Here is a 24,902-nt window from a genome sequence, read left to right as displayed (position 1 = left end):
CAAGCGGGATGCGTGGTGGGTCCACAGGGCGCCGCACCCCCCTAAGTTACTGGCTAAAGAACCAGGAACGCGGGTCTCTACCGACGCCCGTTCTACTGATGCTCGGCTCCCTCCCAAAAGACTTCAGAGGACATCACCGAACTGGCCCAAAACACAGCGGCGAGAGAAGGAAGGAAGTCGCTTATCAGGGTGCTTTGAGTTAATTTCGATTGGCCGGCTTCTTCGGCACTGTCAGCCCTACATCCAAGTCCGGACCTAGGTCATGCTAGGCACGGATTCGTGACAAGCACACGTATACAACACTACTGCTTCACATCAACGTCCGACACCTGGCTTCATTTCCTTGGTCGGTGCGCGCCGGTTGTTAAGCTCACGATTCGAGGCTGGAAGCCATCGCTTTTGGTCCTCAAGACGACGACCCATCCGCCGTGAAGCCGGACCGATCCAGGAGCTCTTCACATGTGCGATAGGCAACGTTGGTTGTGTTGAGCGAGCTTCAAAATGGACCTCTTTCGGCGTCACAAGGGACACCACGAGGTGAAGACAGACCAATATTGGGCACTTGGGTACTACTTTGAAAGCCCAAACGACGAACAGAAACACCAGCGCCGGGAGTATCTGGAGTGGTATGGATTTGTCGCACAATGGTCGGTTCTGGTGATATTCGCGCTCTTCCAGATTGGCTTCGCTTTGTCTTGGGTGATGAGAACTGGTTTGAGGTATGATCAGCCCAAATCCCCATCGTTCACCAAACAGCCGAAGGATAGGTCAGGATGGCTGCGAAGTATGCAGAGGGGCTGTAACAGGATGACTTGGTGGATGAAGAAGGATGTCGTTCGAGGGTGGAATTGGGGTACAAGAGGAGAATGGATTGGTGCAAGTGTCTGGACGGTATGGTTGTTGTACCTGTGCATTGCTTATACCGGTAATGGTATGGGTTTGGGATCTTTGGCCTTTGCGACGTGGACTGACAACAAGCAGACTATCTTCACCTCACAAAACGCTTCGGGCAAGTTGGCGCATCACAGTTACCGATCCATTACCTACTTGCGGTGCGAGCGCCCTACAGTCCCGTGCAGTATTTGACACGACTGTCTCATGAGCAAGTCAAGGCCGCACATCAGATACTGGGACGCATTACGTTCTTGCTGTTCCTGCTGCATACAGCCCTCTACCTGAACTTCTTCGTTCTCTCCGGTTTCCTAGCAAAGCGCATCAAGGACTGGGATGTTATTTGGGGCCTTGTCAGCATCCTCCTCTTCTCTGCCATCTCGACGACTGCCTTGGGATTTATAAGACGAAAGAACTACCGCGTGTTCTACATCTCGCACATCGCCATCGCGAACTTTATCGTTGTGCCCCTGTACCTACACGTATCGCATATTCGCATATACGTGTACGAGGTCCTTGCGATAGAAGCCTTTCATGTCATCACCCGAGCTATGCGTTTGAAGATGTACCAAGGCACCCTCAGACTTCTTCCTGGATCCAATCTTGTCCAGGTCCGCATACCGTTACCAGCAGAGAGTGCTGCGCTTGTTTGGAAGCCTGGACAGCACGTGTATCTTAGCAGGCCGCATGTCCGGGGGAAGACTCCCACATGGTACGACCAATGGCTTATGACCAACAAGACGAATCCTTTTACGGTTGCTTCTCTCCCATCCAAGGACAAGGAACTACTACTCATTGCGAGAATGCTCAACGGCAACACAAAGTATCTGGGAGAGCTAGCGCGCTCTTTGTCACAAGGGGGAGGTAATGTGCCAATGCTACCTACAGCTGGCGGCGATATCCCCATTTTGCCATTTTCCCTTGAAGGACCATACGGAGCATCAAGTCGGCTACCAGATTTTTCAGAATTCGACAAAGTGCTTTTGGTAGCAGGGGGCGTTGGTGCAACGTTCATCATACCCATCTATCGGAGCATTATCGACTTGCACGACCCTGCGCCTGCAAGTACGCAGATCCGATGCATCTGGGCGGTTCAGAAGCTGGCCGAAACGCAGTGGGCATTCCCTGCAAGTTCCGCATCCGATGACGAACACGAAGAAGAAGACGATGCAGCAGCCGAGACGCATGAAAATGGGCTGTTACGCGGCGCGCGCAACGTGGAGGTTTATGTTACACGACCGTCGGGGCCGAGATTGCAAGCCGATGCGAGCGCGGCTGGTGTTTTCGCTGTCGATCCGGACGATGACGAGGGGGAGGGGATCGAGATGCAGGAGAATGAGCAGCTGCTGGACATGGAAGAGCAAATGGAGAAGCCGCGAAAGGGGATGCTAGTCAAGAGCGGGCGGCCGGATCTTAGCAACGTGGTAGATGAGGTGTTTAGCAAGGGTATGAGGACGGCGGTAATCTGCTGCGGGCCGAAGAGGCTGACAGACGATCTGAAGAGAAAGGTTGAGGTATGGGTGAAGAAGGGGCACGATGTATTCTGGTATGACGAGACGTTTGGCTGGTGATTACTGGATTGAAGGTTATAGTTGGCGTGTTATTGAGATGGTGGACAGCATACATAGTAATAACTGCCGCCAACCCGGCAGCTGGGTACTTGCAGTGGGTCACATGGATCATGCGTGCTCCCAAAGACCTGGGCCTCCCAACTGATACTGCAAAGATGAAGTAGACACGGGCATTGCGCAGAGACTCTGTAACTTTGAGGCTACATACGATGGACAGAACTCTAAACCAGTGACGGCCTCTAGACTCGCTCGATCATCGTGACGCCGGGCTGTGGGCCGTTGCCGGCGACCATCTTGTCAGGAACGGGAAAGGCGCAGGGAGACGGAAGCTTGTCAAGACAGTTGTGCACTGAGCAGCGGGTGTGCATAACACGGGAACAATCAAACTTGGTCCATGGGTGCCTGTGTGTCGGTGTGCCTGTGTATTCATTCACCCGGCGTGTGGTGTTTCTGGTGCTCATGGGCAATGGAGGGGGGAGGTGGTCAAACAGGAAAAGCAAGCGCGTGTCTGGAACTGCGAACCATGTGCCATCATAGGAGTTGCTTTTTGCATGTAGCTGTCGCGAAGTCGTACAGGTTTTAAGGAGTTGGACAGCTGGACCCATCGAGTCCCCATTCCTCTTTGGTCGCGGCGCAGATTAGACGAGGCCCGAGCAGACTGCAGCCAAGCGCGAATCACCATCTTCCCCGGCAATCAGAGCAACGCTCCCAAATCCTCTTCTCCAAGGGCTCCTTGATCCCGTCGCGACTCTCTCACGAATCATTGCGGCTGCCGGACCCGTTGTGCGCAGTCGTGTCTCGCATCACCGACGTGTGCTTGTCCTTCGTTGTAGTAATTGTCCTTTTCTTTTCCTTCTGATAGCACGCGCCAGGACCAGTTGACCACAGATACGTACACTCGCGCTGCTCACGGGACAGGGAAGTTGCTTGCACGCGCATGCAAACCACCCCTCTCAACTTCTGGCCTGCGTCCCCACACGTGCATCGTGCGTCCTGCTCGCCCATGGCATTGTTTTTATAGCTGCAGTGTTCCGTAATAGGGAGGTTCCCACTGTGAGGCTACTTGTACACGACAGCCTGCCAGCGGCCGTGGTCTGCCCGGCATCGCCCCTTCTTTGTCCGCCCTCGAAACACGACACCTGCGCCCTCGAGCCCACGCCGACGGCTCTCGCACTCGCCAGCCGACTTTCCCTACCGCCTCGTAGTCTCTGCCGGCACGTCATCGGACGGACCCCAGCCACCTCACCTCGCACCTCGCACCTCCTTCCATGGCGACTTTCGCGGCAGCCCGCCAAACCCCAGCCTCCATCCAGCAGCTGACGCCCCCCAGCAGCTCCCACGGCGCACGCGGGTCGTGGGACTTTGCCGTCCCTGTCAACGATTCGGTACGTACCAAGTTCCCTTGCGGTACAGCTGCGTCATATGGGTCCGGCTCGACTTTGCCTATGCACTAAGTGCACTACTGCGGCGGTTTCCCCATGGCGCATCTGACCGCCACCTTTGCCCACTCACATTCCTCATTTCAATCCTCGCCTGCAATCATGCCAGGCTCAAAGTGCTAGTGTGCTGACAACCATCCTCCCAGAGGCAGTCATACGAACAGGACCCCTATATGTCTGAATACGGTGCTCCCGCCCACGCTTCCCGCCAGCCCCTCACATCGCAAGCCAACGGTTTCGTGAAGCCCGTACGCTCGCCCACGTGGGACTCGCAGGATCTCAGCCAGCCTCCCGACAGCATGAATGAGCTGCACAAGAAGAAGAGTGGAGACATGATTGCCAACAACATCGACCAGGATAGCGTCTTGGAGTACTACAAGAGCCACACCAACAACAAAAAAGGCCCCGTTTCTGTCAAGGGGAAGCCCAAGAAGAAGACGACGACCAAGCCTGGTGCAACAGAGCCCGAGTACGACGAGAATCACTGGATACACCGAGACAAGCTCAAGGAGATTGAGACTCGAGAACTAGAAGAGGCAGGCTTCAGGGTGGGCCGGTCAAGTAGATCCAACAGCCGCTCGCAGAGTGCCACGCGGCGTGCGCGAGACCGCACAAACTCCGCATCGACCGAACGGACGCAGAATGGCGAAGAGCGAACTGAGCCCCGAAAGCGTATATCCACAATACCAGCTGAAGATGAGGAGCATACAGAAGAATACCACGCTTGGAGCCCGACGTTCCCAGCCGACGGCACAACGGAATTCCAACCAGCTTCTCAGCGAGCGAACCACACTGTGAGGCCTAGTACGTCTCGTATTCCCCTGCCCAAGACTAGCGGTATACCTGTGCCTGCTTCGATGGCAGAACGTGACGCGCCGCTGCCGAGATCTAGAGCAGGCAGTGGAAACTGGAACGGTGACGCCATCGCTACCATGGGTGCACGAGTAAGAAGCGGCAGTGTAGGCAGCCAAGCGTTGCTTGATGATGCAGAGGATGGCCGACAAAGGACTCCACCGTATGGCAGTGGTCATAGGCGCAATACTTCCACTGGAAGCTGGAGTCCGCCAAAGTCCCCCCAAAAGTCCCCCAAGAAAGCCAAAGCGCCTGGTAAGCCGAGTACTACCACTGGACCACGTAAGACTAGCGCACAGACGAAGCCGAGGTCTCGTGTGACCTCCAACAATTCCCCGCCGAACCGTCCGCGTACCAGTGGTGGGTCTGTTACGACAAGGCCCACTACAAGCAATCGACCAGAAGGTGAAGCTCCGTGGATAGCTTCCATGTACAAGCCCGACCCACGATTGCCTCCGGACCAACAGATCATTCCTACGCATGCCAAGCGTATGCAGCAGGAGCAATGGGAGAACGAGGGCAGGGTCGGCTCCATGTACGACAAAGACTTCAGGCTGCTGAACGATGACGGCATGGCGGACAAGCGACTGTCGCAGCTCGCCAATCTTGATCCCATTGCCATAGAGAAGGCGCGGGAAGCGGAGACCTGGCCCCTTCCCAGCCCTGTGAAGCCAGACTCACCCGCATCGCTTGAAAGAGTCGACACCAACACTGCCAAGTCTCCAGTCAATGAGCAAGGCGCCTACAGTCTGACTCCAAAGATCAACCAAGGTCCTGAGCGTGCTCCTTCACCAAAGTTGGCTCCCCCTATCGCGCCCCCCGAGTCAAAGCCGGCGGTGACTCGCGTGCCCGAACCAAAGGAGGAGGTCAAAGAGAAGAAGGGCCGGTGCTGCATCGTCATGTAGCTTTCATTCCTCCATATACCCATTTCATTCCTTACTCATACCAACTGCGTTCAAAAATAGGTCAAAGACAGGTTTCCTTCATTGTATGGCGTTCCTGGCGCATGGCCTTTAGGCTGAGTGGCTACTTTCCCCTCTACATTCACCTCGTTACACACCTGGGCTGATAGCGTTCATCGATCATTCTAGTGCTATCACTTGTTACTTTTCTCGACCCTCCGTACAGTTTGTGCGTTTGGCGTTTGTTTTCTTTCATCTGACATGGGATTCTTTATATCCATGAACATACCTGATTAGGCGGACCGCCAATATTTCTTTAGTTTGTCGTATACAGAGATGGGACGCTCACGTCCAAGGCTAGCAATGGCCTGAGAGTAGGAGGACGAGATATGTTTGGAGAAGACATGGCTACGGCAGGTCCAAGCAGCAGCGGTGAAGCTGCGTCGGAGCGGTAGAATGTGCAGACATACAATGATATCAATTGTTAAATACTTTCAATCTGTCTGATAGCCCAATATGATTCTGTCCTTTGATCACAACGAACATGGTTGTTTGTGCCTGGATGAAACTATCTTGATCGCGCTGAATCCAGACGGCCTGCGTGTAGCAGCCTGTCTCTTGTGTGTTGGATTACACAGCCAGATATTGTCTAATCGGAGCAATATTCCAAGTCACTGACATTCAATCATCTTATCGTCCAGGACGATTCGCTGGTCATTCCGTGCTCACTAGGTAGTTTTCGCGGTATAACGCCCCCAACGCCAGAAGCAAGACACCCACTAGGACTGTTATACATGGTGGACTTACCCTAAAGGTACTCGCAAGAAATCGTTCTGAAACACTTTTGGAATGACTAGCAGTGCACACTGTTAAACAAACTGTTCATTTTCACTTATTCAGGACAACTTTTCTTTCGCATAACAAGCGTGGCGCGTCGGGAGCGGATGACGCCGCGCTAGCCACAATACCAATCGGGACTAGTGCTTCCCACACGGTCGAAATTGAGCTTCGGCATATTCCACAGCTTTTCGAGTTTTCTCTATATCATACCACATCCCACTCTTCGAGGAACACCCGACGGATAGAAATCATCAATCATGGTATGTGACCCTTCGTTCCTGCTCCCGGTCGAGCTGCATCTTCTCTGGCGAGAGGGCGCAACAAAGCGCTCAGCACCGCTACCCCGCCGTTGGTACCTCAAGAACATGACTGACGACGCCACCAGTCGGACGGAGAAGACGATACCAAGTCCCAAGTCAGCGCGGCCGCCGAGGTCGAGGTCTCTGCCGATGCTTCCGGCGGTAAGGGCCAGATGAGCGTCCTCGAGGCTCTCAAGGGCGTCCTGAAGCTCTCCCTCATCCACGACGGACTTGCCCGTGGTCTGCGCGAGGCCTCCAAGGCCCTCGACCGCCGTGAGGCGCACATGTGCGTTCTCAACGAGGCCTGCGAGGAGGAGGCATACAAGAAGCTCGTCGTTGCTCTGTGCTCCGAGCACAAGATTCCCCTCATCAAGGTCCCCGATGGCAAGCAGCTCGGCGAGTGGGCCGGTCTCTGTACGTTGCACTCTATGGTAGACTACCAAAAAAAATTAGACAATGGCTAACAAGTCAACAGGCCAGATTGACCGCGAAGGCAACCCCCGCAAGGTCGTCAACTGCTCTTGCGTCGTTGTCAAGGACTGGGGTGAGGAGTCCCAGGAGCGCAGCATCCTCCTCAACTACTTCCAGACCGAGCAGTAAACGTGCCTCACCCGCGAGCACGATGCCCATCGACATACAAATTCTTCGCACAACCAACCCTCGGCCACGTCGGTTTGGTCACACCTCGGCATGACACGGAGCTTGGGAGGGATGGGAGGGCGAATGTAGGGTTATGATAGGATGGGTTGCATGGATTTAGACAGGTCTCCTGGACCATGATACCAAATGAGAAAGGACTGAATGAACGCCCACAACTCTGAAGTCTGCCAATGTGAACTTGCGTTGCTACTGCTGTGAAATCTACAATACGTAGGTTAATCGCGAAGGAAAGATGGATTTTCACCTCCTGCCTTTCATCACTGTGTGCTGTATTTGTTCGACATGGTGTATCGACGAAAGTGACGGTCACGTGTGATGTGTCTTATTTTGACGTACATGACGATTGTGAGGCTCATGACCACTCCAGAATTCTACGCAGTCTAGATACGAGTCGGGCGGTTTCGAGATTTTTAACAGGTGACGGGTACTGGTCGTCTGCTTTAAGCTCTTCCCTGCCACAGCATGAAGGCGACCACGAGACAGCTCAACTTCATCCCAATAACAATAATCTATATTCTTGACTTGCCCAACTTTCACTCTTTCCTTCTACTGTGTGTAGTGCTATCTGATAATGCTAAATCTTGCCAACATGCTATGCAAACGCTTCAAATGTGCAGATGATAGATCTAATCTCGACTAACGAACAAAACCTGGTGCGTCTAGACGTCGCGAACAGTGTGACGTGGTATCTCAGTCTCTACCATTTCCAACCCGCTTAGGCTAGGGTACCTCTTGCTGAAGGTGTCGACGTCAAAGTCATCACCACCGTCACGGCTAATGGGCGTAAGTAGCTTCTCTTTGACTGTAGGGGTAGACTTGACGGGCGAAGTTTGGCCAGGGCCTACTGAGCCCCCTGTTTGCAAATTCTTGGGCTTGGGGGCGCGTGGAGGCGGTCCAGAGGGGTTGCGAACATTGATTGCTGGCGGTGCCGAAGTGGAAGGCGCGGGTGGAGGCATATTCGGTCGGATCGAAGACGGTTTTGCATAAGCCAGGTCTTGGGGCTGTTGCGAGGAGACATTCATGGGTTTGCGAGCAATGGTGGGTGGCTGTCGCGCACCACTTTGGTCCTGTGGCCGCATAGGTAGAGGCTTTCCAGTATCAGTGTACTTGCCGTAGCCCTCAGCCGTACGATTGGCCGCTGCTGGCTTGCTACTTTCATCAAGCAGGTTCTTGACGCGGTTTTGAATCGACGAAGCCTTGGACGGGCCGGCTTTGGGCCCTCCCTGCCCTTGTGAAGCAACGCGATGCTTGTACTCGGCAGCAGCAGCTTCAACACGGCGCTCTTCTTCCGCTAGTTGTCTCTTCTCGAGCTCTCTTCGAACCTCTGGTGATAGATCCTGCGTTTCGTCGATTTGGCTGCGATCGTCATCACTCAAGCCACCTGTAGCTTCAGAGCCGGCAATAGGTGCCAAGCCACCCTTGGAATCTACAAACTGGTCGGCTGGCGTCATGGGTGGTTGATCACGCTCATGCTCGGGCGTCTTGGTGGATTCAAAGCGACGAAAGGCGTCGCCAAACCTTCCCTTGACGATATTTGTGATGCTGCCGCGCTTACCATGCTTGCTGTGTGAGCTACTTCGGCGATGCTTGTGACCGTGCTCTTCCTGTTCAATGGAGCGTAGGAAGTCGATGCTTGACCTAACATTCTTCTCCTCTGGTTCGGAATCGTCGATTGCATTCGCGGTGACGCGACGCTGTAATGATGGAGCATCAAAGTTACGACCGGGCGTCATCTCTCGATCGCGGAGATAGTCAAGGTTTGACTCTACGTGCATACTGGCGGGGCGTGCATTTGAGTTTGCAGATCTCGATCGGTCAATTGCAGAACCCATCTCCATAGCCGATGGGCGTGAACTTTCCAGAGAAGGTCTAGATGAAGCAGGAGATTGAGGAATGTTGAGCTGAGATTTTGATCTCGACTCAAAAGAAGGGCGTGTTGGCAAAGTAAATTCAGGCCGCAGTGATGGACTGCTCAGAGGACTTCTCGGTCGATTCTCCGACGCCTGTTGGCTCAGAGCACGGTTGTGGTGTGTTGAGAGAGGGACCTTCCAGATTGGTCGGCTGTTGACGTCTGGGAGTTTCTGCTGTGCGGAAACGGGAGATGCCCGTGGTGACGTTTGGACACCAGTAGACACCATGCCGACCCGCTGTGGGATGGGCGATTGAATGTTTGTGCTAGTGTTTCGTGGACTGTCTTTGGCTTCGTAAGGTTGTGGTTTTCTCAGAGAGGTGGTCCTGGAGACGCCCGCGGAGGACACTGCGGACGAGGGCTTTATGCCTGGTGCTGAATCAACCTTGGAGAGCGGTGGTGATGCAAAAGCTTCATCCGCAAGCGCATCTGTGACGCGCTTGCTAAGTGCTGGGTCTGAAGTCGTTGGGGCTTCGCCAAATTCAAACTTCTGGCCTCGGTCATGCAACAGGGAGAATTCGTCCAAAGATGGGAAGCGCGAGGCTAGCTCATCGGCAGCAGCACGCCTGACCTGAACATCCTGGGAGTCAAGTGCAGCAAAAGGATCAGATGTCGTTCCTCTCATGGGCGATGGACTTGGCCTTGCTGCTGGGGGTGCCTGAACTGGACCAGTAGGTCGGCCTCTTCTCATGGGTGTAACATCTGGTATCTGCTGAACCTGCACAGTAGGTGCAACTCTTTGTAGGCCCACAACGGGAGGCGGCGACGAGACTTGGGGCTCGGTGGGCGGAAGCTGCTGGTTCCGTCGCGCTTCTGACTGTGTTCTGCCAGAGTAGATCTGGCTAGTCTTAGCATAGGGCAGTGCAGCCAAGTTGTCAAACATACGTCTTTGATAGGAATAGGCCGGTGTCGCATCGAGCAGACCTCGGCGACCACCTGGTAGATGTTGGGTCTTTGCTGTGGATTCTCTCGCAACATGGAGCCTGCTTACAATCAGTTCATGTTCCATGGCCTAGTTTGACTGCACGAACCTATGAGCTTCTTTATTCTGTCGGAGAACTGGGGGTAGGCTGGGTACTTGAACGAGGCGTTCAAGATGGCCATTTGTCCCACTTCTTCGAAAGGTGTGGTATAGTAGCACAACTTGTACAAGAGCACACCGAGGGCCCAGATATCGCTCTTCTCGTCTATCGGCTGCTTGCGGTATACGTCGATCATTTCCGGGCTGCGGTACTGTAGTGTGGTATGCCGTTGTACGTCGTCCTCGATCAGTCTCCCCTCGGCGGCCGTGGTAGCGGCCGGTCTCGGTGGTGCGGTGGAACCAAAATCGCATAGTTTGTATATCTTGTTGCCTGCCACGGTAGTGATCAAGACGTTCTCGACCTTGAGATCACGGTGGAGGAGCGGCGGCTTGAGGTAGTGCATGGTTGCAACGCCCTCGACGACGTCGGAGAAGATGTGCAGAATCTCAGGCTCAGTCAACCTATGCTGGAGCCTGGTGTTCATAAAGTCAATCAAGCCGCCGCCTGAGCAGAATTCCATGAGCAGGAAGACTTCATAGCCGCCCGTCTTGAGTTGTGAGGCATGCGAGTCCATGTAGGTGACAATCTTGCTGTGGCCCTTGAGCTTCTTCATCGTCTCGACCTCTGTCCTCATGTTGGCGAGTGCATCCTTGTCTGCACAGGCTACCCGCTTCAGGACGGCCGTGTCGGGGGTTTGGTTGTTGTCGGATTTGGGTACGCGGACGAGGTAGACATGGGCGAAGCCGCCCTCGGAGAGGTACTTTTCGATGGTGACACGGTGGTTGCCCACCTGGACCTTTGTGCCCGGCGCAAAGGTGCCTGGAGGGGCATTGGAGACGGCCATGGGCGCCGGAGCGCGGTAGGCGGCTTGCTGGGCCATGGGATGGGCGGCCGAGGGCGCATAGCGAGCGGTCGACATTTGGGCGGTGAGGGAGGCTGCTGCGGTGCACGACAGCGACAAAGCTATATCTTGCGCATCGAACTGGCAAACGGTTCGGCAGGGCTACTTCTCGGACGCAAGAAAGGGGACGGGGTGGGGGAGGGTGAGCAAAGGTGGCATGCCTGGAGATGCTTGTGATGGTACAGTAGTGAACGGACCCTTGCAACCACGAGCGCATGGACGAAGCCACCTCGAGACAACGTCACAATCTACACCATCTTTAGACAACGACGACGACGACGCTTGGTCTTCTCCTACGCCGAATGCAGACGTATTCGTGCATACATGTGTCTATATATATATATTTATCCCTCTGCCCCTAGCACGACGGCTTGTCTACCTCTAGCAGACTCGAGCAGAGCCATAGTATCGACTTGTAGCGCCAAGCGGAAACACTTTATTCGGCAAAGTACTCGTGCCTGCACTCCACATGTCTTGATTGGGCAGAAACAACATGTCGAGATAGTCGACGAAACATTTTGCATACGTGTAGCTTGCATGGACGTGATGTACATACTTGGTCATGTGATACGGTCATTGTTGCCACTGCACAACGTGGCCAGGAAGCGTGACCCAAAGCCAACTGTGAAGGGACATCCAGTCAGACGCCAGCGTGCTTGCATGGACGCGACTTGGACGCGGCCATGTCATATGACGGTACTGTAGGGTGGTGGTCATGGCTGGTCGGGGCTGGTTGCAGCCGTGATGCCGATGAATACCATGGTGTGAAGTGTTTGCCCTGCAGTCCAAGAGCAGTGGAGAGGGGGAGGTGCAGGGAAGGACCTTGGCGGGATGCGACGATGGGCAGCGACCCACTCATGACTGCCCAGACGACTTGCTTCCCTCTCTACCTCCAAACACTCTTGTGTCGTGTCTTGCCGCCTCGCCTCGCCTCGCCTCGCCTCGCCTGTCCCCATTTTCAGGAGCGTGAAAGAATCCAGACGCTTCTTTCACTGACCAAAAGACACTGCAGAGTGTTTGTTGTATGCGTAGAGTGAAGCCGGCTGACCAGCACACCCGCCCACCGCCGCCTACCACCACTACTCCCATCGTGCACCTTGGATCGCCCTATTTGCACACGCACACACACATACACACACCCGCGACAGCTTCCTTTAACCTCAACCCCAACCTCAACTTGGTGGAATAATCACCCGATTGTTTGCGACTCTCGACCACCACCGATATGCTGGCCCGACATATAGGACTCGATCGCGTCCTACAAGGCCACACCACGCGCGCACCACGACAACGCCAGAGAGAGGCCAGCACCTCGCGCTCCGACTCTTCCGCCTCGACCTCTCCAGAGCGCGGCTACGATGACGAAGAAGACAAGGACTCCATCATGATGCAGTCCAACGACTCACTGTCGTCACTCGCGCCCTCGCTATCGCCAGACTCGGACGATGACGCTCGCCGGCGCGCCATCCAAGAGCAGAACCGCATCTCGCCCGTTTCCCGCCTACCCGCCGAGCTCATCATCGCCGTCTTCGCCAAGCTCTCGTCCCCCGCCGACCTCAAGAACTGCATGCTCGTGTCCAAGACATGGGCAGGAAACAGCGTCGGCCTGCTGTGGCACCGGCCCTCGACAAGCAAATGGTCCAATGTCAAGAGCGTCATAAAGACCGTCCAGAGTGTTAACAGCTTCTTTGACTACAGCAGTTTGATCAAGCGCCTGAACTTGGCCGCTCTGGGCTCCGACGTCAGCGACGGTACACTGAAGCCTCTCTCAAGTTGCAAGCGAGTCGAGCGCCTGACGCTGACCAACTGCACAAAGTTGACGGACCTGAGTCTCGAGGCCATGCTCGTCGATAACCGCTACTTGCTCGCCCTGGACATTACCAACGTCGAATCCATCACCGACAGGTCCATGCTTGCCCTAGCCAAGCACGCAGTCCGCTTGCAGGGTCTCAACATCACAAACTGCAAGAAGATAACAGACGCTTCGCTTGAGGCTGTTGCCAATAACTGCCGACATCTGAAGCGTCTGAAGTTGAATGGATGCTCTCAGCTTAGTGACAGGAGTATCATCGCTTTTGCTAGCAACTGCCGCTACATTCTGGAAATCGACCTTCACGATTGCAAGAACCTCGACGACGCCTCCATCACTACCCTCATCACCGAAGGCCCCAACCTCCGTGAGTTGCGCTTGGCTCACTGCTCCAAGATTACAGATCAGGCCTTTCTTCGCCTCCCAGCCGAGGCTGCCTACGACTGCTTGCGTATCCTAGACCTTACCGGCTGCGACGAACTACAGGATTCCGGTGTTCAGAAGATAGTCTCCGCAGCTCCGCGACTTCGCAATCTGGTCCTGGCCAAGTGTCGCAACATCACAGACAGAGCCGTCATGGCTATAACTCGTCTGGGCAAGAACCTTCACTACATACATTTGGGCCACTGCTCACGTATCACCGACGTCGGTGTCGCGCAGTTGGTCAAGCTATGCAACCGCATACGGTACATTGATCTCGCATGCTGTACCGCTCTCACCGACGCCTCGGTCATGCAACTCGCTGCTCTCCCCAAGCTCAAGCGTATTGGCCTGGTCAAGTGTGCTGCCATTACAGATCGCAGCATACTCGCATTGGCCAAACCGAAGCAGATTGGATCCAGTGGACCCATCGCACCTAGCGTACTCGAGAGAGTGCATCTTAGCTACTGCACCAATCTCTCCCTGGCCGTAAGTCCTCTCTCTCCTCGTAGCAAACATGGTACCTTTACTAACATGCATAGGGCATACACGCGCTCCTCAACAATTGCCCCCGCCTGACGCATCTCTCGCTCACCGGCGTCCAAGCTTTCCTTCGCGACGACCTTCTCGCCTTCTGCCGTGAAGCGCCTCCGGAATTCAATGACCACCAGCGTGAAGTCTTTTGTGTCTTTAGCGGTGTTGGCGTACAACGCCTTCGCGTCTTCATGAACACCAATGGCAGAGACGATGTTGACAACGAAGAAGACGCTTTCACTCTCAACGACGGTACCATGTACCATGAGGATGAAGATGGTGACAACATGGTTGTGGTTACAGCACAAGCAAACATAATGGCCATTGACGAGGATGACGAATTTGGCAATGACAGTGAGATGGCAGGGCAAGACTAGGGAATTGTCAACTCTGCCTATAAATGTCTCTGCATTCCTAGGCATCGGCATCGCCGACTGTAAATCCTCGCAGTCGTCTCTTCAGCATATGTAGAGGAGTTTGGGAGGCGTTATTAGTCTTTTTTTAGCATCTCTAGCGGCGCTATAGGAAATTACTGTTCCTGCAGACGACGCAGAATTGGACGGTTGGTCTTGATAGGACGCACATTGGTGGCGATTATACCCTTTACGCGTTTATTTAGTATTTTGGTACAATGGGCGGTATGGGGAAAATATACAAAGATACCCATATTTCCAAGTCAAGAGCATCACAGATACAAGGGCCACACAACTTATTAAAAACACAATTCCACTACCCCCACACTACTTGCTACACTCCGTCACACCTTGTGTGCTGTGCTTCCCTACCACCAGTGTATTCATGGACTGAAACAGACTAACAGACTTGCTTCAGTCAACCCTTCAGCTTCATTTCATTAACCCACACATACATCCACAGTCCGGTACGGGACACATGGCATGTCTGGCAAACCAATCCCTAGCATGATGTCCATGAAACCCATGTGTACAATTCATGCAAAAGACCATCATCCTCGCCTCCTTGTCCTCTCCCTTGAGTGTTTCATACGCCCCTTGTTTGCTCGGGTCCGGTGACCCCAACCACAACATGCACAATGCACATCTCGGCATCTGCGCCTTACAGTTGGGGCAATGTAGGCCAGGTGTGCTGGAAGATTTTGAAGACTGAATGGGTTTACCACCACCACCACCACCGCCGCCGCCACCAAAGGATAAAGAAGGCGTTGCGCGATGTGTTGTCGTCGCTGTAGATGGGGCGTTGTTATTTCCACCACCACCACCACTATGTTGGTTGGTAGTAGGGAGTAATCTTCTTGTGCTGTTCCTTGGGTCCTTCCTCAACGCAAGATTCTGCTGGCAATTCAGACAACGTAATGCTAGGCTGGGTTGACTGGGCTTGTTCACACTACGCCCCTCGCGCGTCACGCTGAGCAAATTGTGCTCTTTGATGTAGCGTGTGCGCTCGAGGTACGTACGCCATACTTGTTGTTGCTCAAGGTACATGTCCTTCCAGAGGGTCCAGCGCGGGTCTTGGATGTAGAGTGGGCAGGCACGCGAGAGGAGTAAGACGGCATTTTGGAGGCCCGTAGTGGGGTGGTGGGAGATGTGGGTCTGGAGGAGGGAGAGGGAACGCGTTGTTAGGCCGGTTAGGAGAAGGGCAGAGATGTCGCCTTGGCTTGTTGCGGCGTTCTCGGCTGTTCTGAGGAAGTCGGAGAGGTGCGGGTCCGGAAGGTATTTCAATGCGACCGCTACGCGGTCTGACATGGATAGTTGCGGCATGTGAACAACACTTGACCAATCTCCAGTTATGAAGTAGGTGAGGAGGGATTTTAAGTATGCGTTGCTTGTCATGTCAGCCATCCAGGCGCAGGCTTCTCTTTGCTCAGCTGAGACGCCAGAAAAAGGGGAGGCGCAGGCAATGACGGCTGCAAGGCCAATATCATCTTGTGGGAGATTCTTGTTGATGAGGCTGGACCTGAGGAGATTTAAAGCGATATCTTTGTGGCCCTGGAAAACGGCGAGAACGATAGCTTTATATATCTCGCCTTCGTCGATAAGCCGTTGGCAATTTTGCTCTACGCCAGCTTCATTGAGAGACCAGCCGCAGAGGCTGAGACACAGTTGCCTATTCTCCGGGTACTCTGTACTGACGCCTTCGAAAGTAGGAAACTCCATGGCCTCAACTATCTCTTTAACTGCACCGCTGAACATCTCATGGCTTGTCTTTGTGTCTGGATCAATGAGTCTCTCGTCGTACATTGTCAATTCATTTGCCCAAATTGAGCTAACTCCCAGATACTTGAGATCGAGACCATTGCCCACCATACCATCTTCTGCAGCGTGCGCATCCATGCGATCAATTAGTGTCCACACATCGACCAGCCAGGGGTCGTTGTGAACAATGACTTTGTTTTTAGCACAATCCAGAGAGTAACCCTCTTGAACACGTCGTTTGGGGGCCTGGAGGACGGCGAGGTAATCGGCGAGAGGTACTTTAAAGTCAGGATAGGCAAGATTGAGAAGGTCCTTGTGCATGTGGTGGCTGGGGTGCTTTGTTGACAGAAGGGGTAGGCTTCTTTGGCTGTTGCTGAGGCTAAGCCTGTCAACACTGGCGGAGAGGTTGATCTTGTGGTCGTGTTCAATATCGTACTTCTCGCCCAACGCTCTGTTCTGTACCTGTATCAGGTCATCTGCTACCGTACCATACGGTGAAGTAGGCCTAGCGATGCAGGTACGGTCTTTGTATATCTCTTCCAACGCGCTGACATTGAGACGAGGAGGCGGAGGCGGCACTTTGAGTACTTCCACTTCCCGGTTTGAATGCAGGGCTAACGCGCATTGCCCGCTAACAGGGTTCCCAGCGGTGATAAAGTCGTATGCCACGATGCGTTCTTTGTCATCTTGCCGATGGTTCTTATCGTATGAAGGATAACGTAGATGATGTGAAGCTTTGGTGTAGTACGGTGACGCCCATGCTCGAGCGAAGGGTGTGTCTGCTGTCTCGAGAGGTTGATGAGAATGCTGCGCTAATTCAACAATCTTGAATTCTCCCGTATTGGCAAGCACTCCAAACATTCCTCTCTTGGTGCCCGAGTACCGAAGACTCCATATGGATGCCGATTGTGAATTATCCACCACTGGCTTGAAGTCTAGCACCGCACCGCTACTTGTAGTGTCGTTGGCAGCTACTCGCTGCTTGACGGAGCGTATGTCCCAAAGAGTCACAGTAGGATCACCTGCTGTACCCGCTGACAGGAAATAATTTTCGTCCAGCGGGTCTATAGCAATATTGTGCACCTGGCGCGTTTGAAATTGCGCAATACCCGCCGTACTAGAATCTGTAGAGAATGAGCAAGGGTGTGTTTGTTTGTTTGTTTCTCACTCACCTCTAAGGTCATAGATGCGCACGCATTGTCTTGAAACGCCCGCGACAAGCATATCGGGCTGTCCGTTGAAGAACTTAATACTAGAAATTGCCTCAGAACTTGCCAACTTCTTGTACGGTTCGTCTTTGGCAGTGATTCGGGAGTCGTTCATATCGTAAATGTTGAGGCAGACATCGTTTCTGACCCTGTCCAGCCCAGTAGCAAGTAGATTCTTAGTGCTGAAAGCAATAGAGTTGCACTTTCGTTGGTGCCTGATAGAGAACGAGTGGATGTACTCTGTATCTGGCTTTTCCGGGTCCAAAGTAACCAAAGTAGCCTCCCCAGAAGCAGAGCCGACAGCGACTACACTCGGATCCTTCTTAGACCAGTCGAAGGCCGTGTAGTTTGGAAGCTTATCTCGGATACATATTTGCTTGTAATTGACCTTGCTCTTACTTAATTCCTCAATCTGGCACAGGCGCAGTCGATTACCCGCCACGTCGATGATTAAGAACCGAGGATTGTCTCGTGTAGAGTGTGGTGACCATCTTATTGCAGCTTCCATATCACTGGCTAACTATCGCGACCTCGGGATGTCGCGATACTGGAAGGCCAGGGTCCAGCAGCAAGGCAATATGAGTCCACGATGTATTGGCTGAGGGGACTTGGAGCAAAGAATGCGGTGCGCATGTTGTAGTACACTTGGCTACGCTGCGCTATCATGCAGGGTCGGAGAGTGTGGATGAACGCCCAACGCGTGATCTCACTTGGCGCGCATCAGGCGGTCTAGTAACCTTAATTCTGCCGCCCCACTAAAACTTCCCTTGCTTCGATCCCAAAGATTTCCGCAGCCGACTAACAAATCACAATCCATATATTCTCAGCCAGCCAGTATGTCGCAAAAGCGCAAGCATGCCGATGCGACCGAATCCTCTGCCTCTGCACCCAAACCCTTCAAGAAACATCGCGCCTTTAAGCCCGGACAAAGCCACGCCAAACCAAAGAAGCGGCCGCACGTTTCGAGCGACATCGACCAGAGTACCAGCACACACGCGCTTAAGAGCCGGATACGCGACTTGAGGCGACTACTCGCGCATGTTGACAATGTAGGCGACCACAAGATGTCGGCGAGCAATCGGATAGAGAGGGAGAGGGAGCTCGAAGCTTGTCAGCATGAGCTACAAGAGAAGCTCGAGTCTACCAGGGCAGCTGAATACCGGAAGAAGATCATCGGCAAGTATCATCACATACGCTTCTTTGGTACGTCACGATTCACCCCAATGCACAAAAGATTTCAGCCCAGAGCGATTGCTAACGCGCAGCAGACCGTCAAAAGGCTACGAGAATACTGAAGAAGCTAAAGAAGGAGCGCGAGACAGAGGAAGACGAAGCGAAGAAACAGCATCTGGCAGAAAAAGTACACAACGCCGAAGTCGACGTCAACTACTCCATCTACTACCCGCTCCTGAAGCCCTACGCATCCTTGTACCCAACGTTCAAGAAGACCAAAGCCTCAGACTCAGACGATGCAGTTGAGGAACATGTCGATGACAAGGCGAACCGGGACGTCGACGGACCAAAAGGCGATTTGGATATGTGGAAAACTATCGAGGAGGCCATGGAAAAAGGCACGTTGGATGCACTCAGGAATCGGAAAGAGGATATGCCTGCTCCTGTGCCGAAGAAAGAAAAGAAGGTGAAAGAGCAGTCGCAGCCGCAGCGAGCTGTCAAACTCAAGGAGAAGAGAGTGGAAGAGAAGCTAGCTGCTGCCAAGAATCGTCGCGAGAGGAGGGCACTTGGTGTCCAAGCCCAAGAAGAAGCAGAAGAGAGTGACGGTGGTTTCTTTGAGTAGCTTATGGCACAGCACACTACGTATACCTGCATCATATACCCGGCGCCCAACCGCCAAGAAGACTATTCTGTAACAAGTCGCAAGTCGCTCCACGTCTTCACATCCCACACGTCTCTGAAGAATCCTCAGACCTATAGTCCAGCAAGCCCCCTCTTCGTATTCCCACCCCCATAGACCCTGACCGGATGCGCCTCAGTATTGTAGACCCACTCATTTACCCCATCCTTACTAACCTGCCACTCTGCGTCCCCCGCCTGGATAGCAAAGCTATACTTCAACACCTCTGCAAACCAAAAGCTCTCCTGAAAATCAGTGTAACCCCCGCCTCCAACGACATTTACATCTTGGATCGAGCTGTAGCCGCTGCCAACCCTCGTCGTCGCGTTGATTGACACCAACGCATCCCATGCCCATTCCTGATACTTTGGATCCGAAGTCGCGCGGTAGGCGTAGTAGTAAGACTCTATGACTTCAGGACGGAGTTGGTACCCGGCATCCTCGATGAAGAAACCGGCTCGGTTGAAAAAGGCCGTCTGATTTGCAGGTACAGCGGAAGTGTTCCAGGAGAAGATCTCAGGACCGATGCGCGTTGCGGTGGAGACGTAAGTTTCATGGCAACCGTTGACAAGTTCAAGACCAAAATCAACGTAATCTTGTCTGTCTAGAACTTGGCCGCCTAGAATGAAGTTTCCGCCATCGAAACAGGCGAGGTGTTGGGATGTTAGATCGAGGGTCGTGTTTTCGTAGGCTGCGAGAAAGGTCAAGTCTGGACGGGGTGCTGGGTTGGAGGCTAGGTATTCGATGGAGCTGTCTGCTGCTTTGATCCAGCGTTCCTTGAGGAAGACATAGCGTGGGTCATAGATGAACATCTTGATCAGATATTCGTAGAATGAGTCAGAGCCGCCGACCCATCCTCCTTGTGCATTTGTGAACTGCCCTGTGGTGACGTTGATTCTGGAGCCTAAGAGCCCTGGGAACGGTTCGGCAAAGTCTGGAGATGGGAGGAGGAGGTATTGCTCTGCCTTTTCGACCAGGTCTGCATACGTTTGGTTACCAGAGAGATCGGCTAGGCGGACCCATTCTAGGATCAGTGTACCAACAGTTGCAAGTCCGTTTGTTGATCCTAGGCTACTTCGGTTGTTGAACGTAAGAACGTTCCAGGGCACCCCTGATGGTGTTTCGAACGCGTAAGAGAGATTGTTGGCCAAATTGATGGACTGCGTGAGTAGGGCTTCCACGTTCGCTGGGTCATCTGCCAGATGTGCCAAAGGGCCAATGAGCAGATCGTAGCCAGAGAGCATACCACCAAGGTAGCGAATGGTGGTTTCGAATAGAGAGACAGTGTCCTCGGTGAACGCCCAGTTGATGGTAGGAATGTACTCTATGATCTCATTCACAATGTCTTTCTGGCCCATGATGAGCGCTGTGCTGAGGGCATCCACGGCGGAGGCTCCCCACCCGTTTCTAAGACATTCTTAGCACGGCGATCGCGTCATGAACTGGACTCTATTACATACCTTGAGTTACTACCGTTGTTGCTCACAGGCCTTAGCTCGTCCATCGGGAACGCATACTTGCGGTATCCGTCCCAGCTGGTCCTGAAAACGTCCACCACAGCCTGTGCCCGCTCATCGGATGACGACGGAGGTAAGCCATGTGTTGGTTGAGGGACTTCATACTGTCTCTTCGGCAGATCTACTGGGGTATTCGACGGTAGAGCCGACACCAGCGACAAGATACCACTTCCAAACGCAAGAGATGTGAGATGCATAACGGCCAAACGGTTCCTCGTTTACGGATGCTTGCGGTTTCTAATGTAATTTATATGAACGTGTTGAGCAGGCTTGGAACGCTTTTCGGGCCGGTCGATGTTCAGCTTGATACAAGACAGGGGCATACAAGGATGTACGTCCTCTCCAAGCCCAACGCCAACGGGTGACGAGAGCACAGGGACAAGGCGCAAAAGAAGGGGTTTTAAAGAATGGGCGGCTGGTCATAGTTGATACCTACTAAGCCTTGTCTATTAGCAAGTGCATGACGCTCACTTTCTACTGCAAGTCTCGCATGCGGGCCCATAATCTTGGGTACATTGGGGCACCATCAAAAAATCCATGTAACCTCTGAAAGTGGAAGGTAGTAGCTCTGCGCAAACATACACAGGCTCTGGTAGCGGATAATAAGAGGCTGGGTACCTACGATCCCCTCGTGCTAGTGCCAACTGAGCTCTTTGGACGTATGTTGATAGCGCATGATTAGACAGGGTGACCGCTGCTGGGGGTAGAGTGAGTGGCTGGTAAGGTTTGTAGTATGCAGGCCCTTGTGCGTGCTACGATGCCGATCCATGAGCGTCTGCCTGACTTTGTGCTAATCCCTGAACACGTATCATTAACTGCTACCGTCATCGCGATGTCGACGTAACTTCTGGCTTTTCGACAAAAGAAAGTTTCAAGCGAACAGGCGATCCCATGGCAAGATGCTTGTAGAGTGCGTCGAGATATGTTTGTGTCGAAAAGGGTGGAGCCACTTAGCAAGTCCATGTTCCTGGAAATAGCGGGGTGATCCCCGCTGCTCGGAAAATACGAACGGAGCGCCGATCCCGCATCGGCCATTGTGATTTATAGCGCTTCTTCATGAACAGAGTGGGCGTTCGTAGAGCGCATGGCTCGTACATGACAAACCGCTCCCTATTCAGTGTTGGACATGTTCGCGCGATTCAGCACACGGGTAGGTTGTGCGCTTGTTTCATCTGCTGTGTGCATGTCATGATGGCCTGGGTATGTCATTTGCTCTATGCTGCTCGCTACTTGAAGACGCTACTACCAATGTGTGCTGTCGAATCAGGTCGGCTCGGCCCAATCGACCTGCTCTGTTACCGGAGCACCTCCACCTGCCGAGTAACTGATCTTGAGTCGGAGCTTTAGTCTCGCTGGTGGTGGCTAGGTCGGTTAGCATAAGATCTATAACAAAAGTATGTGATGTCTACTTACCCCATTCACAGCTGTGACCCTCATTTGCTGGGTCGCATCTTGGCCTCCCTCTAACTCGCTAGTGCTGATAGGCTGCAGTTGCAGCTTTTGGCTTTTCGGGACGGCGGCCTGTAGGTTCACACCTGATAGCTGACCAAAGCTCCCAGTATTGCGGAAGCGTGCGAGGAGTTGCACAGCGTTGGCATCACGCTTAAGCTGGAACGTGATCTGCAGATCATTCTTGTTGTATGCTGGATGCGCAGGTGGACCAGAAGCTACTGCAGGCGTTGGAGCTTGTGATGTAGGTGAAGACATGCCACCGAGACCGCCGAGAAGGTCCATTGAGTTTGCTTGTGGTGGCGCGCGCGACTGTGCTGGGGCTGGGGAGGTGCTAGGTCCAGAGTTGAAGAGGTCCATAATGTTCGCTACGTTTGATTGTGGTGCTGGAGATGATGTCTGAGGTGGCGACGAAGATCCGCCCATGATGTCTGCAAGCAAATCCTGACTCTGTTGAGTTCCATTAGCCACTCCATTCATGCTGTTTGATGGGCCCGCATCGCCCATCAAATCCAGTAGCAAGTCTTCCGTTGCCGCTTGCGCAGGCTTCTTCTTAGCGATCTTTGACTGCCGTTTCTTGGTTGCTTCTCCCAAAACTCGTGACTCCTCACGAATTTCAGGAGGCGGCATCTTCTCCAGAACACCTCTCCTAATTTGATCGTGACCAAACAGGTTTCCGTACTCAGCCGCACGCTGTTGGATCTCAACATCGAGGTTTGCAGAGTACCGTTGTAATAACCGCCGTAAACGTTCGATCTGAGCAGGGTCGCTCAGACGTGTCGTTAGTTTCATAGAAGCTGTGACAATGTACTGTTGGACGACGAGACCGGCGTAACTGCTACCGAGGATGGTCTCAAAAAGATCGACAATGTCGCTCTCCTTGACCTCCTTGACAAGTTCTTCCTCTTCGTATTGACCACCTCTGAGTAGCGCATCACCGTACTCTCCGATAACCCAGGAACCAGCCAGGGTGAGACCTTCCTGTGTAATATCTTCTTTGAGGGCGGCGTATAACTTTTGTACGGAGTAGGTTTGGAGGTCCGGTGTAGTAGCAATTAGTCGCACAAAGGATGACAAGATCTGCTCTTTAACGTAGTTTCCGGCCTGATGCACAAGTTAGTCAGATCCACATCAAGCAAGAATCGCAGACTCACGAGTTTCAGAACACGCAGCATGGTATCGACGTGCCATCTCTTGTTTGGTGCGAAGCGATCTGCCGCAATGCCGATTTGAGAGGTCATGACGGGCTTGAATTCATTGTCGGCAACTTCCAAGAAAGCGAGCAGTTCTCTTATCAAGACGCGCACGTTGCTCTCGTTGATCAGAGTGAAGCTGAGGTCGAGCGCTCGCCGTCTGATACTGATGTCGGGATCACGAAGACAGTCCAAGATGGTGTTGCGGTGTCTTTGTACGGCGTTGGGCTCGACTGCGACAACTTTGATGAGAGTGTTGAGGGCAACATATCTGATGTTGTTGTCGCGGTTGGACAAGAACTTTCCCAGAATGTTCACACCGAGCACCCGAAGTCCAGAATCCGCCTCGATGTCGAGAATCGTGAGCACTGCCTCGTATAGGATGGAGTTGCCAACGTTCTTGGACGAATCCGTGTTGGTTGCAACCTGGGCCAGGATGTCGTTGATTTGTTCGCTGACGTGTGCGTCGCCGCGGGCTAGGACTCGCAAGAGCTGGAGCAGCTTGCACTGCAGGAATGGATCTGTAATGCCAGTCACATCATGCTCGGGGGCGTAGCCAGACGAGGAAAGCCCCTTCAGTATCTTGACCAGGCTGGGAACCGTGGGTCTGAACATGTCCCTAACGCCGTTCTCGTCATCCTCAGCTTCGTCAGCCTCACAAAGGTTTTCGACGAGAGTGACGCCACACAGCAAGACACCGTGGTTTCGGTCCTGCAGTAGCAACTTGGCCTTTTCCAAGAAATGCTCCTGCAAGTCGGGCACTTTACGACATATCCTCATGGCGCAGATTGCGGCTTTGCGGCGTATGTACGGGTTCGCACTCGATATTATCGTTTCGACTTCGGGGAACAAGTCTCGAGCCATTTCGACAGAGGCAATGTTGCCGAGAGTGCAGAGGGCGAGACCGACAATGTATTGGTTGGGGTGGTTGAGGTCGCTGCACGCCAGTTAGCATCCGACGTGTGCATGTGCTTGTAGCCAGCGCCTACTTCTTCAGCGAGTTGGTCACCAGCGTCAAGACTTCCTGGTTCTCGTCCAGCAGCAACATGGTCCCCAGGTATCCCAAGCGCTTGTCGGCGAAGCGCGGAGAGGCGAGCAGCTTCAGACATTCAATCTGGCCAAAGTGTGTCCGCTCTCCCAGCGTGAAGAGATATAGCAGCTTGGCGACATTGTTCCTCCTGACGTTCGAGTCGTGGCTTTCCTCCCTAAAGCTCGCGCGGATCGCGGCGCTCTCTTTTTGCACAACGGCACGCTCGTCGGCAATTGTCTTTGCAGCGCGCACATTTCGAATGAACTGCTTCACTGTATAACCTTAGCACATGTCCACAGCTGCTGGGGGGTCGCGGTGCTTGGCGTACAGGAAGCCATTGTGGTGGCCTCTTGGACCCCACCCGGACAGCGTTGATGGATTCGACAGAAAGGTGTGGCGAGAGGACGAAAGGCGGAGTCGGCCGTCGGTCAG

The 24,902-nt window shown here is 53.5% G+C and overlaps 9 protein-coding genes across 9 annotated transcripts; 5 read left to right on the top strand and 4 right to left on the bottom strand.

The window, feature by feature from the left end:
- The first annotated feature begins 319 nt into the window (after positions 1–319).
- On the top strand, positions 320–2,991 carry ACET3X_004217 (uncharacterized protein). The gene is made up of 2 exons (XM_069450398.1): positions 320–931; positions 982–2,991. Exons 1-2 carry the CDS (start codon positions 502–504, stop codon positions 2,460–2,462), a joined length of 1,911 nt encoding a protein of 636 aa, XP_069308195.1. The 5' UTR covers positions 320–501; the 3' UTR covers positions 2,463–2,991.
- A 739-nt stretch (positions 2,992–3,730) lies between these two features.
- On the top strand, positions 3,731–5,658 carry ACET3X_004216 (uncharacterized protein; the record flags this gene model as incomplete). Its single annotated transcript, XM_069450397.1, has 2 exons — positions 3,731–3,847; positions 4,048–5,658. The coding sequence occupies 2 exons, from the start codon at positions 3,731–3,733 to the stop codon at positions 5,656–5,658; spliced, it is 1,728 nt and encodes a 575-aa protein (XP_069308194.1).
- Positions 5,659–6,659: 1,001 nt separating this feature from the next.
- On the top strand, positions 6,660–7,606 carry ACET3X_004215 (40S ribosomal protein eS12). Its single transcript, XM_069450396.1, has 3 exons — positions 6,660–6,755; positions 6,881–7,208; positions 7,270–7,606. The coding sequence occupies exons 1-3, from the start codon at positions 6,753–6,755 to the stop codon at positions 7,392–7,394; spliced, it is 456 nt and encodes a 151-aa protein (XP_069308193.1). The 5' UTR covers positions 6,660–6,752; the 3' UTR covers positions 7,395–7,606.
- Positions 7,607–8,113: 507 nt separating this feature from the next.
- ACET3X_004214 (uncharacterized protein) lies at positions 8,114–11,304 on the bottom strand (the record flags this gene model as incomplete). The annotated part of the gene is made up of 3 exons (XM_069450395.1): positions 8,114–10,201; positions 10,249–10,346; positions 10,395–11,304. The coding sequence occupies 3 exons, from the start codon at positions 11,302–11,304 to the stop codon at positions 8,114–8,116; spliced, it is 3,096 nt and encodes a 1,031-aa protein (XP_069308192.1).
- Positions 11,305–12,156: 852 nt separating this feature from the next.
- Positions 12,157–14,687, top strand: ACET3X_004213 (uncharacterized protein). Its single transcript, XM_069450394.1, has 2 exons — positions 12,157–14,005; positions 14,059–14,687. The coding sequence occupies exons 1-2, from the start codon at positions 12,512–12,514 to the stop codon at positions 14,425–14,427; spliced, it is 1,863 nt and encodes a 620-aa protein (XP_069308191.1). The 5' UTR covers positions 12,157–12,511; the 3' UTR covers positions 14,428–14,687.
- Positions 14,688–15,289: 602 nt separating this feature from the next.
- ACET3X_004212 (uncharacterized protein) lies at positions 15,290–17,544 on the bottom strand (the record flags this gene model as incomplete). Its single annotated transcript, XM_069450392.1, has 3 exons — positions 15,290–15,360; positions 15,483–17,345; positions 17,394–17,544. 3 exons carry the CDS (start codon positions 17,542–17,544, stop codon positions 15,290–15,292), a joined length of 2,085 nt encoding a protein of 694 aa, XP_069308190.1.
- Positions 17,545–18,265: 721 nt separating this feature from the next.
- On the top strand, positions 18,266–19,224 carry ACET3X_004211 (uncharacterized protein; the record flags this gene model as incomplete). The annotated part of the gene is made up of 2 exons (XM_069450391.1): positions 18,266–18,632; positions 18,698–19,224. The coding sequence occupies 2 exons, from the start codon at positions 18,266–18,268 to the stop codon at positions 19,222–19,224; spliced, it is 894 nt and encodes a 297-aa protein (XP_069308189.1).
- Positions 19,225–19,355: 131 nt separating this feature from the next.
- ACET3X_004210 (uncharacterized protein) lies at positions 19,356–20,995 on the bottom strand (the record flags this gene model as incomplete). The annotated part of the gene is made up of 2 exons (XM_069450390.1): positions 19,356–20,688; positions 20,742–20,995. 2 exons carry the CDS (start codon positions 20,993–20,995, stop codon positions 19,356–19,358), a joined length of 1,587 nt encoding a protein of 528 aa, XP_069308188.1.
- Positions 20,996–22,061: 1,066 nt separating this feature from the next.
- ACET3X_004209 (uncharacterized protein) lies at positions 22,062–24,808 on the bottom strand (the record flags this gene model as incomplete). The annotated part of the gene is made up of 5 exons (XM_069450389.1): positions 22,062–22,160; positions 22,212–23,351; positions 23,402–24,377; positions 24,430–24,742; positions 24,799–24,808. 5 exons carry the CDS (start codon positions 24,806–24,808, stop codon positions 22,062–22,064), a joined length of 2,538 nt encoding a protein of 845 aa, XP_069308187.1.
- Positions 24,809–24,902: the final 94 nt, after the last annotated feature.

Source organism: Alternaria dauci, chromosome 3 (genome assembly GCF_042100115.1).
Source record: "Alternaria dauci strain A2016 chromosome 3, whole genome shotgun sequence".
Classification (NCBI taxonomy): domain Eukaryota; kingdom Fungi; phylum Ascomycota; class Dothideomycetes; order Pleosporales; family Pleosporaceae; genus Alternaria; species Alternaria dauci.
This window is presented reverse-complemented; position numbering and strand designations above follow the sequence as displayed.

Coding starts and splice junctions, on each gene's coding strand:
- ACET3X_004217 (XM_069450398.1), top strand. CDS start 502: ATGGACCTCTTTCGGCGTCACAAGGGACACCACGAGGTGAAGACAGAC. Junction 932..981: donor CATTGCTTATACCGGTAATG/GTATGGGTTTGG, acceptor GACAACAAGCAG/ACTATCTTCACCTCACAAAA.
- ACET3X_004215 (XM_069450396.1), top strand. Junction 7,209..7,269: donor CGGCGAGTGGGCCGGTCTCT/GTACGTTGCACT, acceptor ACAAGTCAACAG/GCCAGATTGACCGCGAAGGC.
- ACET3X_004213 (XM_069450394.1), top strand. CDS start 12,512: ATGCTGGCCCGACATATAGGACTCGATCGCGTCCTACAAGGCCACACC. Junction 14,006..14,058: donor GCACCAATCTCTCCCTGGCC/GTAAGTCCTCTC, acceptor TAACATGCATAG/GGCATACACGCGCTCCTCAA.